This window comes from Scomber japonicus, chromosome 7 (genome assembly GCF_027409825.1).
Source record: "Scomber japonicus isolate fScoJap1 chromosome 7, fScoJap1.pri, whole genome shotgun sequence".
Classification (NCBI taxonomy): Eukaryota; Metazoa; Chordata; class Actinopteri; order Scombriformes; family Scombridae; genus Scomber; species Scomber japonicus.
In genome coordinates, this window is record NC_070584.1 from 10,319,970 (window position 1) to 10,332,127 (window position 12,158).

The 12,158-nt window shown below is 44.4% G+C and overlaps 2 protein-coding genes across 2 annotated transcripts; both read right to left on the reverse strand.

Moving 5' to 3' along the window:
• Nucleotides 1–946: 946 nt before the first annotated feature.
• Nucleotides 947–6,207, reverse strand: LOC128362118 (GTP-binding protein REM 2-like). Its single transcript, XM_053322779.1, has 5 exons — nt 6,151–6,207; nt 4,303–4,612; nt 4,122–4,195; nt 2,205–2,382; nt 947–1,239 (listed from the first exon to the last, which is right to left on the reverse strand). Exons 1-5 carry the CDS (start codon nt 6,205–6,207, stop codon nt 947–949), a joined length of 912 nt encoding a protein of 303 aa, XP_053178754.1.
• A 639-nt stretch (nt 6,208–6,846) lies between these two features.
• On the reverse strand, nt 6,847–11,913 carry nrl (neural retina leucine zipper). Its single transcript, XM_053322349.1, has 6 exons — nt 11,296–11,913; nt 10,882–11,172; nt 9,681–9,896; nt 9,284–9,404; nt 8,047–8,157; nt 6,847–6,902 (listed from the first exon to the last, which is right to left on the reverse strand). Exons 1-6 carry the CDS (start codon nt 11,911–11,913, stop codon nt 6,847–6,849), a joined length of 1,413 nt encoding a protein of 470 aa, XP_053178324.1.
• Between the last annotated feature and the right edge of the window lie 245 nt (nt 11,914–12,158).

The window sequence follows — 12,158 nt, forward strand, 5'->3', positions numbered from 1 at the left end:
TAAATCTTTGTTCACGTGTGGGTGGAAGTGGGAGGATGGAAGTGCTGAGGGTACAGATGAGTGCAGAGAAGCTGATATCACACAAAAATCCTCTGCATTTAATTTGAAAGGAATTTTTATGCTTAAAAATGCATTTCACCGTGTGAATCTTTAAGTCGACATGCAGTATGAAGAGTAGAGGTATAGCCACAGAGCTGAGATAGTCATAATGTGTACATCTCAGTGATTGCACATCTCCATGACAACTGTAACATGGCAACAATCGCTCTATATACAATAATCTGCCTTTATTTCGCTGCATCTTTCTCTTATTGCTTTGCTGCACTCTTGAAGGTCCACTTTTATCTTTTTCATTCCCTTCTTTGCTGGCCTTTCAGTATTTTCCTACCCACTGTCCCCATGGATACCAAAATATCTGAGAGTAAATGATCACAACATGATTCATCAGCAAAGTCTAACCCACTAATGAGATATGAATATGAGTGGTCATGACATCCTGTGCTTGTACTGTTGTTGAACATCATTACTGCTTTCCTCTTTTTAAAATAACCATATATAACTACCATTGTAATAACATAAGGCAAACACTCAGTGACTTTCTCAAGACTCAAAAAAAGCAATTTATTTAGATCTCAAAGCTATGAGGGTGGTAGTCACTACTACAGTTTATTTACATATGTTCTACAATAGTATTTTATATTCTTCTCTTCTTTGCTGTTTGGTCTTGTGTACAAAATCTCTGTGTCATCCTATGCAAAAACATCACTACCTTATTGTTGTTTTCCCTGCTGGATGCACATGATCATCACTCTCAACATAGTCCTGCCATCACTCTGGCGCCTTCACATTCACACCTCCTCCTCCACTATTTGCAGTATAACTCCCTCTCTCTCACTTCCAGCTATCCCTGTTAACAATCTAATCATCAAGCTCCTCGCGGCACCAATCACAGCGCCCCCAGGTCATGGCATGAGCGGGACTTCTGCCTCATGAACTTGCCCACTTCTCGCTCTCGAGGGTATCGGGGCACCAGGTTGGACAGGAAGCGTTTGGCACGGGAAGTGATGCTTTCACGTTGGCCTCCTCCGCTCATGTCATCTGCGCAGCTCCCCGGGGGCCATGGAGGTTGGCCCCTGGCTAACCGCACAGCACACTCAAGGAGCTCTGGGGTGCGATGATCCAGAGAAGCAGAGATCTCAAGATACAGACAGTTAAAGAGGGCAGCGCTGGACATGGCCTCTGGGGGGGGGGGGGGGAGAAATAGCAGCATTTAATAAAAACAGGTTTAAAAAGTCCCCCTCCAATCAAATATAAGTTTTGCTTGTTGTTACTTTACTGTTATGTTTGAATGCAGAATTATGTTTGTACAAAGTTTGACACCAGAAGACTGTTTTCAAATTAATCTGCTGAAGGAATAAAGTTTCTCTGAGCTCATCTTAAAACTGATTTAAAGGCAAACATCCATCTGAAGTAACAAGAAGCTAAATGCAATTTTTGAGTGGAGGGTGCCTTTAATTACATATGATTTTGATAAATAAGCCAAAATGGAGACCTTTATTGTCAAAGTGGACAAAATACCAGCAACACCTTGCAGTACAATAGCCCTACTTTTAAACTTATAGAAAGTGCCAGACGTATTGATCTTTAAAGTTTGAAGTGCTACAACCGAAAAAAACAAAAGATGTGCAGGGTTTTGTTTGCTATAGTCGGTGCAGAGGATGCTACATCAGTATGATCTCCAAATACATCACGACAAACTGTCAATATTCTACTTTAGTTTCACTTGAGTGAGCTTGGAGCCAAAAATCGTGAACTGTAAATACTTGCAAACTACTCTGAGTTTGGAGGTATGCCATGTACTGTAAGTATAGGTAGTGTAGTAGTATGCTGGGTAGTTGCAGAGCCTGTATGCTGTACATCTGCATGAATGTGGATAAGCAGGACACTCATAGTGAATGCTCTCCTGCTTTAACTGTAATTGTGACTCCCTTCATACTCCCACAGTGTAATGAAGCCTAAACACTGACATTTATACGTTCACACATTTCACCCTACATTAGTGTTTACTGACAGAGATTAAGAGCAGAAAATGTCAACACCAACCGTGACGATAAAAGCCACACGGAGAGGAGGGAAACAATAAAATGGGCGAGGAAAAAGGGCAATACGTCATGGATGAGAATGGGTTGTTTTTTTTATTGTACCTTGAGCGGTGACTTCACGGGAGCGAACTAGGTCACTCTTGTTGCCAACGAGGATGATAGGAGTTTGGGGCTGGGTCTCTCTCAGGAGAAGTCGGAGCTGTGCAGTGCGGTGGAAACTACGCCTGTCAGTCACTGAAAACACCAGAACACACACCTCACACTGCAGAGCCGACAGGTCCTTAGGGACAGACAGAAGCAGAGACACAGGATGTTAGGGAGGGAGGGAGGAATAAAAAGAAAATATATCTCTATATTGGCTTCACTTGAGTTAGAACACACAGGGACACCTTGTAAAGTAATATCAGATGATCACACATGGGTACTACAAGGTATCAAAAAGAGTGACAGTCAAGTCAAAACATTTATTTCACATCTACATTGCATGCTATCAAAATCTTCCCCCAAAAAACTGACACTTAAGACTCAGCACAGACCTGTGACTCTCTATTATCCTCATACAGTACATATTGTAATGTGTAGTAGAAGTGCTGCCTGGAGACACATCACACACATGAGTGCTCCTCCTAAAATCCCCCGTGGTTTAGTGTGGAATTACTACTGTACAAGGCACTGGCTCCAATTCACCATAAATTCCAGGTGACACACAAATACTTATCCTCTTCAAGCAAGAGAGAGAAAATAATAAATATGTATGAGTGAATTCCTCAAAGACAACCGGCTGAACCTCAGCCTGTCTCATGGTCCATTGACCTTTCATTTCATTTGTATTCAATCTAAAACTGAACGCAGACCAAAAGCGACTTCTGCAACCTATTAACAAGGTAGCTTGCAACACTACAATTATATAAGCAATTTCCCTCTAAGTCTAACATAACAGTGTCTCTCACAATAAATAGAACTCATTATACAAATAGTAACACATACACACCCTCACATCAATAAAGACAGATTGTGTCACGACTTGGTGTTTCCACACTTCCACCTAAATCAGAAACATTAATGCAGTAATTTTGCACATCTGCTCTGTGGGCAGATCCCGTTCTCCCTCTCACTCTCTCTCTCTCTCTCTCTCTCTCTCTCTCTCTCTCTCTCTCTCTCTCTCTCTCTCTCTCTCTCTCTCTCTCTCTTTCTTTCTCTCTCTCACACACATCCAAACATAGATGCATCTGAGCCGCACTCGAGGGAAAAAGAGGAAAAGACGTGCAAAACAACCTGATAATGAGCTTTCTTCAGTCAACTACATGCAGACACATCAGAATTATTCTTCTCTTTTTTTTTGCAACAGTATTTCTCTCAGCTTGGCATCAGTTTTTGTCATAGTGCCCTCAAGTACAATAGACAATGCAACATGCTCCAGATACACAATATGAATTCATTTACACCTCTACAATATGCTACATAAACAGTTTACATCTGCTTATGTGCTCTCATTCCTTCTATTTTCCTTTTGGTTCACTTTTATTGATTTTTTAAAATCACCTTTGAAACATTATTTTCTTTTAATGTGCTGTATAATGTGTGCCTGTATCTGCACTAAAGCATTCCTTGTTTTCAGATTAGTAAATTGTCAGGAATACACACAAGTTCCCATAGGTATATGGATGCTGTGAGACTTCTTGACTGTGCACTCAGCTAGAAACCCAGATAATTCCCAGGCTCATCTCCTGATACAGTACACTATTCTCCTGTGCAGCACACAAAGTGTTTCATATGCAGAACACCAAGAAAACTCAGTTAAAAATCCTGAAAACATTTTGAGCTTCTTTAAACAGTCTAAGGATTTGGCAGCCCTGTGGACCTCTGACATGAATAGACAAGTACATGTTGTATATATTATATACCACACTGAAATCCAAATAAGCAGCTGAACTCGTGCAGCCATAGAGAAGGCTCAGTGGTCTAATGAGGGAGCATGGAGCAAGGAGTGTGGGAACGGTGAAGTGTTGTTTGCCTCACCTGTCTCCAGTTGTCATAGATAATGATGGTACTTTCCTCGTCATCCACAGTGACTGTGCGTACATAACCCTCCCCTAAGGACAGGGAAAGCAGCAGTTAGGTCTCAGATGGGAAATGGGTGCTGTGATTTATTTACCTTCTGCACACTCAATAATTCTGCACAAATTCTACAGCTGTGTACCATCAGAATCCACAGATGCAGTCCTGTCCATTTCCCCTGCTAGGGCGATGGCCAGAGAGGACTTCCCCACACCGTTCTGCCCCAGCAGGGCGATTTTCAACGGCCCGTCAGGTCTGCCCTCGTATGCCACCATCAGACTGTCATCCAAGGCTGGGCTGAAGCTGATTGGAGAAACAGAAGGTCCTGCTGCACCCGATGTCCAATCGCAGTCATCGTGGACGGCTTCTTCTCGCTTGAGCTGGTGCTTTATTGGCAGAGGAGTGCTACCTCTGCGAACAGTTGGGGTGCTGGGCAGAATCATACTGTCACACTGGAGGAGAGAGGACCATAGATGGAGCATATGGGTCGTAGTTGCATAACACCTAAAGCCACCCTCTATTCAGATATGGCATTAGACAAGAGAAAATTCAAGTTTGTGTGCAATAATTAAGTATTTTAGTTTTTTTAAGTTCAGGAACAAAGACCACGCCTCATACCTCCTTTATTTCAGCACAAGTAGCACTTAAGTCACACCTTATACACTCGTCTCCATTTGTCTCAGTTCTCATATCCCTTCCTCCCAAACCCTTTCTAACATTCTCTGCACTGGTTCCATACTGGTTCCCTCTGTATACCCACCACGAAATCAGCACAGCATCCCACGCCTCCATCCAGCCAACTGGCACCCTGATTCTGACCTCATTCCTTCATCCCTTATGCTGCACCCCCATCCCCATCATCCCTTTGTCCCCTTTAAACTCATATCTAAGTTGGTGTGGTCTTTGTTAGTGAATGGAGTCTTATAAATTTAAGAGGTACTCCAGTGTTTTATTATGTAGTTCAATGAAATTAGGGGCAAGAGCTAAATTAAGCAGCATGAGTCAAATTTGAAAATACTACAGTTCCCTTAAAGCAAGTCACTTAAGTCATTCATTCATTCTATGCCTGTCTCAAGCCAAAATTCAGATAAAAGCATTAGGTCAAGTTTTGACAAACCAATAAAGGACATTATACACATGTTTTCATAAGATGAAAAATACTCTCCGTGATAAGTTAAACTGACCATTATGTGTAAAATTGGTGGAATGCCCCATTAAATCTGTTATAACTGAGCACTTGGGGCAGTGGACACCAACATACATTATTATCCCATTTTGCTGGAAACCCCTTAAATGCCTATTTATACCTCCAGTAGGCACAAAACAACATTTACAATCATTTGGAGTCGAATTTGTGTCCACCTGATGAATTTAAGTCCAGCATAATCTCTCTTTAAGCCCTGTTTTTGGTCTTCACTAACTCCTGGGGGAAATTAACTCTGTGTTAAAATGTTACATAGCAAAACAGACAAGATGCAGCTTTAAAAACAAAATAATTAGTTAAAAGTGTCCTCCCACACTCCTAAAAAATATTCTCTGTAGAGCTAAAGGGAATTTGGGTGAAATTCTTGATATGAGCAACACCTTTCACATTACACATCACAGTCATCTGATCCATAATTCAGCTATAAAATATTCCTCCAGTCAGTGAAATGCTGGTTTAGTAATGAAAATGAAAAAAACTGATTTATACTCTGCTAGTATTTTGTAATGCAGGACACCCCCTCCATGCATCACCACCTACCTAAAACACACACACACACACACACACACACACACACACACACACACACACACACACACACACACACACACACACACACACTAAGGAAAATAGGCACACACTTTCAACTCAACAATCCCCTCCATCCAACTGAAAATTATATCAAACATCATCACATCCCCACCACTCTGCCCCCTAAACCTGATTGGCTAATTGGACACGGGATACATTGGGAGCAGTTTTTACCCTGTGCACGCGCATCCTTACCTTGTTGGTCGCTTTCTCCTCATTGTTGAGCCTGTCTTCGGGCACATCTGTCGGCATCTGCAAACTGATATATCAAGCGATTTGGTTGAGGATTCCCAAATAATACAGAACATCCCCCCTCCTCCTCCTCCCTCCACAAACACCACCCACCCACCCGCTCACCCCGAGCTTTCCTTACCCCCTCTCTCCCCATAACTTCATGAACCCCAGCCCCGCGCGGACCTGTATGATCTCTCACCTGTCACGCGGCTCTCTGCAACGAAAGTAAGCACGTTCTCTCTCTTCCTTTATCTCTGCCCTCCCTCGCGCACTCTTTACACCCTCTCTACCTTCAATTTCTCTCTCTCTCTCTCTCTCTCTCTCTCTCTCTCTCTCTCTCTCTCTCTCTCTCTCTCTCTCTCTCTCTCTCTCTCTCTCTCTCTCTACTATCACTATCACACGGGCCCAGGTCCAGTCCTGCAGTCAGCACCGTCATTCATCACCGCTCTCCAAACTGTGACTCACTGACTTGACGCGTATAACTGCTGCTCTCCAGATTTGGATGTTCTGCAGAGGAGAGATATCAAACTAGTTCTACCCGAGAGGGACTGGCGCGATGTGTTTGCTGCAGGTGTCTGTGGCTCAGTGATGCAGAGTGGAGCAGAGTGTGTGATGATGCAGGGAGGGAGGCAGGCGGCAGTGGAAAGATGCTCAGTGTCACGAAGCGCTCATTGACCCCTGGAAGATGATGGAGGCGATGCGGAGACCGGCCGCTGGGGGGCAGCACAACACAAGAGTTATCTTTACACTCATTCGTTTGTGTGTGTGTGTGTGTGTGTGTGTGTGTTTGTGTGTGTGTGTGTGTTCTTCAGGGATTGTGTGTGTGTGTGTGTGTGTGTGTGTGTGTGTGTGTTCTTCAGGGATTTACATTTTGGTGTCCTTTGGTTGAGGCTGGGCAACCTATACCTACACCCAGTCTGCCACTCTTTTCTCCTCCCTTGTATCCTGCTGGAAACACACATGACCTTTTCCTTGACTGACTCATTCAGATTTCATTGAATCAAGTCATTTCTAGTCCCTGATCCAAGTATTTGGGCATGTTTTCTGTCAGAATGTAAGGGTGGCCATGAGCGGTGCTGTGCGGTGGTGCGCCCCTCCCACACAAAGCCACAATAGACTCCGGCAGTGAGCAGCCAGGGCGCTATTATAGCCCTAATCCTGCTCCTATTATACAGGCCAGAGAGAGAGCGAGAGACACAGAGAGGGAGGTAGAGCTGAAGATGAGGTCATCCCAAACAGCGCACACCCAGGGTCACTGCCTCACTATAGAGGGACAGAGATAAAGAGAGGGATGGAGCAGGGCATGGGGCTGCAGGGCAAGCTGGAGAGAAAAGGCCTGCGGAAGACTGAAAGTGGGAGATGCTCAGTGGGGTGAATGGAAAGGAGGTGAGGTTAAAACCTGTGTGCAAGGTGCACAAAAACACACCACAGCATGCCAGGGGGTGGTAAAGTACTTTGTTTATTTCATATGCATATGAAACCACACTACAATAGGAGCAGGAAACCTTGATAATGGCCATCATTTTTGTAATAATGTTAATTCTAATTCACAATTGGATAAAATAATAAACTGTAGGAAAGTAAAAATACACGCTAATGGAATAAAACCAGTAAAGTAAAATTAGAATCAGTACATAAATAAACAATGAATAAATACTGAATAAATAAGTGAATAAATAAAAGAACAATTTATTTAACCTACACCCAAACAAAATAAATAGCTCTAATGCATGAACCCTGGCAATGATTTCATGGGACAGTTAAGAAGGTGTCTCCATGAAGAGATTTTTTTAAAACTTTTTTTGCATTTTTATCCCTGCACCATTCATTTTCTGTTGCGTCCGTTGCCCACAGTACCCGAGTCCACAGTGACCAGCTCTGTGGTGCCACATGTTGCATTAATATGGTGATCGTCCCTGTTACAGAGGTGTTCAATTTGTCCAAAAATAGCCTCTCTAGTCTGGAGAACTGGACACAACCACACAAATCATGCCACACTCTTTCCGCCTGCTGCGGTGGGTTTCTTTGTCTCTTTCACCATATGCAGTTGCTTCAATTAAGCGCACCACCAGCTCCACTTCTTTGCATGTTATAAAAACTCATAGTTGAGAGCAAACAGCAAGTCTTTTCTGCCACTGTCCATGGCTGAAAGTTGCCATTTCCAGCTAGAAAAAGGTAGATTTCTTTGCTAAAACACAAGAGCAATTCCCCACTAATCATTTAGCACAATCACTGGAAGATTCCCATGAAAGGTATCCTTGTACATTCTTTAATCTATGATTATTCATTTTACAAAGAATAACAAGTCTTGGTGAGCTGAAACACTTTGGTAGGCAACTGTGAAATATTAGCTGGCAAATACAACTGCATGCCGTGGATACTTTATCCAAGCCCATACCACTCCACATCCAGCACCACTGCACTACTCAGACCTCTGCAGCTTTAGCAGCTTATTATAAAAAAACAAAACTACATTTTGAGCCTCAACCACTCATTTGGAGAGTACATTGCAGCTAGATCAGCTATATAATATTGCATAGACAATATGCTCAGCAGTGTCAGGGACTATTGATAGTGTTATTGCAAAGATAAAGCATTTTTGTCCACTGTTGCACTGATATCACAAGCAAAAAGAACTGGAGGAGCCAGTTTTTGTGCAACTATCATTCACAGTGAAGTACAACTGAGTCCATGAAGCAGCCTAGAGCTGAGTCTAACTCTATGAATTAACAGTCAATTCCCCTTTAATCACCCAGGGGTGGATTTCACAGTTGTATCGTCCCAAAACTGCCCGCCAACGTCTCTCTTTCACTTTCACTGTGCACACACAAACACACACACACATGCACACACACACACACATGCACACACACACACACACACGCACACACACACACACATGCACACACATGCACACACACACACACGCACATACACATCCATGTTTTCTTCCTCAAGTCTTATTACTCATCATTGATTGCTCCATGTTGGCTGGTCTTGTTTCTCATTCTTCTGTTTTTTTTCCTTTCTCCCTCCCTTCCCGCTGTAGGTTAAACTCAGAGGAAGTAGTCAGGGGGCGGGGAAGGTGGGTTACTGGTGCGGGTCAGTGGGGCTTCGCCTGTGCTGTGGTTCGTGCTGAGGAGCTTCTCGTAGCGAGCCTTGTAGGCGTCTCTCTCCCTCAGCACCCGAGTCAGCTCACACTGTAGCTGTTCCAACTGAGGAGGGAGAAGAAATTGTTTTGTTTTTTTGCTAAGCAGTGGAGAGTTCAAGTAAACTACACACGATTTTAGGTTTTTTAAGAGGGCTCTCAGGATGTCAGACACTAGATGTTTTTTCCTTTAGAAGGTATTATATTAAAGGGTAAGAATTTCTAAATCAAGGCTTGATATAAGGTTAAGGATTAAATCTGATAAAGGATAAGACTCATATGTGCCTGAGAGGACATATCAGGCTTGTCAGTGAGAGTCATGAAAGCAAGGATGTGTATGTACCTGTTGTGTGAGCACATGTTTCTCAGACTCCAGAGCATGGCGATGCTGTAAGCGCTTATAACGGCAGGACTGGGCATAACCACGGTTCTTTAGTGTGCGGCGTTTCTGCTTCAAGCGCACCACCTCATCTTTGCTCACACCACGCAGGTGCCGGTTCAGCTCCCGCACTGACAGGCTCACCAGCTGCTCATCAGAGAAGCGTTCATTTACCCCGCACTGCTGGCAGATGGAGAGAACACACAGAGAATATGCTTTTTCTCAGTGTTAATTGGCAACAAAACACTTTCTGGCAATGCTTGGACTGTATACAGTGAGATGAGTGTGAAGTGAAATTCATGCAAGGGAGGGTTTGGAGCGGACTGAAAAATAGGACAGTGGTGTACATGTGAGGTGTCATACCATGTGTGTGTGTGTGAGCATGCATGTCTGTCAAGGGGCACATTTCGGCACCACATGTCCATAATCTGTCATGTAATCTGACTAAGTGTGGGTGACAGTTATCAGGATTACGCACAGCAATAATAGCAGATATTATCATAAGCTCACACTGTGCTCCACATACCGCACCCAGAGATCCATACAGACTTCCTGATAGACCAGAACACAAATTGCAAAGTTTGCCTACCATTTAAAATTCAATTCAGAATAGATGCCCTAGAGAGCATTCAATGCTCGATTTCATTGGTACTTTGCGGAGCACATTTGATTATTGAAAGTGTTAGTTTTTACAGAATTATCTCTGCAATTGATTTAAAGATAAAAGAAGTGGTTTGCACAAGTTTATCTTATCTTAGAATGCTGATTGAAGTATTTTGACATACGGAGGTGTCTAAAATTGCAAAAGACAGTAGCATCTGACAGACTCCTTCAATGAATCATGAATTAGTGAAAATATGAACATATATACATATATAATATATGGATATATGTTTTAATCAAGGGGAATCAAGACTTTGTGCCCTCAAAGACAAAGATTTAACCCCACTCATTGTTTGCAACATGGCAGCCAATGCTTGAGGTGATACTTCAGATAGACAAAGACATTAATAACCATGTTCTAATGTGCTAATCCTAATCCTTCACTGCACGATCCCTCTCTCTCTCTCCATCCGCTCAACCCTCTAATGCTACACTGTTTCCTTACTTCCTTCACCTCCTAAAATTACCCACACCAGTCTCTCTCTTATACATAGGTGGTTGCCCTGTGTACCTGATTGACTTGTGGGTGGTGATGGTGATGATGGTTGCCATGCATGGGGTGGTGCAAGTGGTGCTGGTGATGGTGGTGGTGATGAAGGCGGCCCTGGGGGCTGAGTGGTTGCGGGTAGGGAGCTGAGGTGGGGGCGGCGTTGGGTAGCGAGGGAGGGGCGGATGAAAGGAAGACGAGCGGGCGATGGCACATGTCTGTCCCCTTGGTGCAGGAGATGTCACCTCCGCTATCACTGCTGGAATCTCCCAGGTTGCTGCTCGAACTCTGAGAAAGACCCGGAAACTGAAGATGATGATGATGAGGCAAAGAGGAAAAGAGAAAAAGTCAACTCAACATTCTTTAAAAGTCATGTTAGAGATATAAGACTCATAATCTTAATATCAGGTAGAAACACCACATTGTTACCTGTGAGCTGACAGCTGCAGCAGCTGAATTCAGCAAAGCCTCCACAGCATCCTCACAGCCCAAGAAGCCATTCACCGGCCCCCTCTCTCTGTCCCCTCTCTCTGGCACCCCTCCCAAGGCTCCCAGCAAAGTGGCAGGCCCTGTTGCTTCACCTCCAAACTGTTGCTGGAGCGCTGCCAACCAGATCAGATCCTCCAGCGAAGCCGGGGTGGGACCCTGTGGCCCACCGTGGACCGGGCTGCCCTCAATGTTCCCCTGAGAGCCGGAGCTGATGCCAGAGGTGAAGCTGTTGGAGATGGAGAGGGGGAAGGAGATGGAGGAGGAGGACGAAGACAGGGAGGACGAGCCCGAGGGCGGCGGGTGGGCGTCGCTGAGCGTTGGCGAGGGTGGCAGCGAGTTGTAAGGGCTGGAGCTCAAACTGGAGTCCTGCGGGGGGTGACTGGTGTACGGGGAGCTGGAGGGGTCCTGGGGGAGGCCAGATTTGGGATATGAACATTGAGCAGGGAGTGGAGGAGTGTCTGATTTTACCTCGAACTTGAGGAGATCAAAGTCGTTTAGGTACTCCATTGCCAGAGGGCTGGGAGGAAGAGAGGGCATGGGTAGGGAAGGAGAGGACATGGTTGTCTGCTGCTGCTGCTGCCGCCGGTGGAGCTTCAACAGGGTTTCTCTGTGTGTCAGGATTGTTGGACAGTCCACTCCTCTGCCTCAGTGCAGCTCATAGACAGCAGCAGGGGTGAAGTCAGGAAGTAGACTGACTGGTGAGTTTCCTCTTTGAGAAACTGTACGTCCCTTTGTCCTTGTGTCTGTCTTCCTTGTCCTGAAGGAAAGATGGAAAAGAATAGATAAGGGTGTGAGATACAAAA

Bases quoted from the DNA above. Each gene is read 5' to 3' on its own strand.
- LOC128362118 (XM_053322779.1), bottom strand. From the start codon at position 6,207: ATGCCGACAGATGTGCCCGAAGACAGGCTCAACAATGAGGAGAAAGCG. The intron at 4,196-4,302 runs GTACACAGCTGT...CCCTGTCCTTAG, and splicing joins TGCATCTGTGGATTCTGATG to GGGAGGGTTATGTACGCACA. The intron at 1,240-2,204 runs GTACAATAAAAA...CCCCCCCCCCAG, and splicing joins CCGTGAAGTCACCGCTCAAG to AGGCCATGTCCAGCGCTGCC.
- nrl (XM_053322349.1), bottom strand. From the start codon at position 11,913: ATGTCCTCTCCTTCCCTACCCATGCCCTCTCTTCCTCCCAGCCCTCTG. The intron at 11,173-11,295 runs GTAACAATGTGG...CATCATCTTCAG, and splicing joins CTGCAGCTGTCAGCTCACAG to TTTCCGGGTCTTTCTCAGAG. The intron at 9,897-10,881 runs GCAACCACCTAT...ATCTGCCAGCAG, and splicing joins AAGTCAATCAGGTACACAGG to TGCGGGGTAAATGAACGCTT.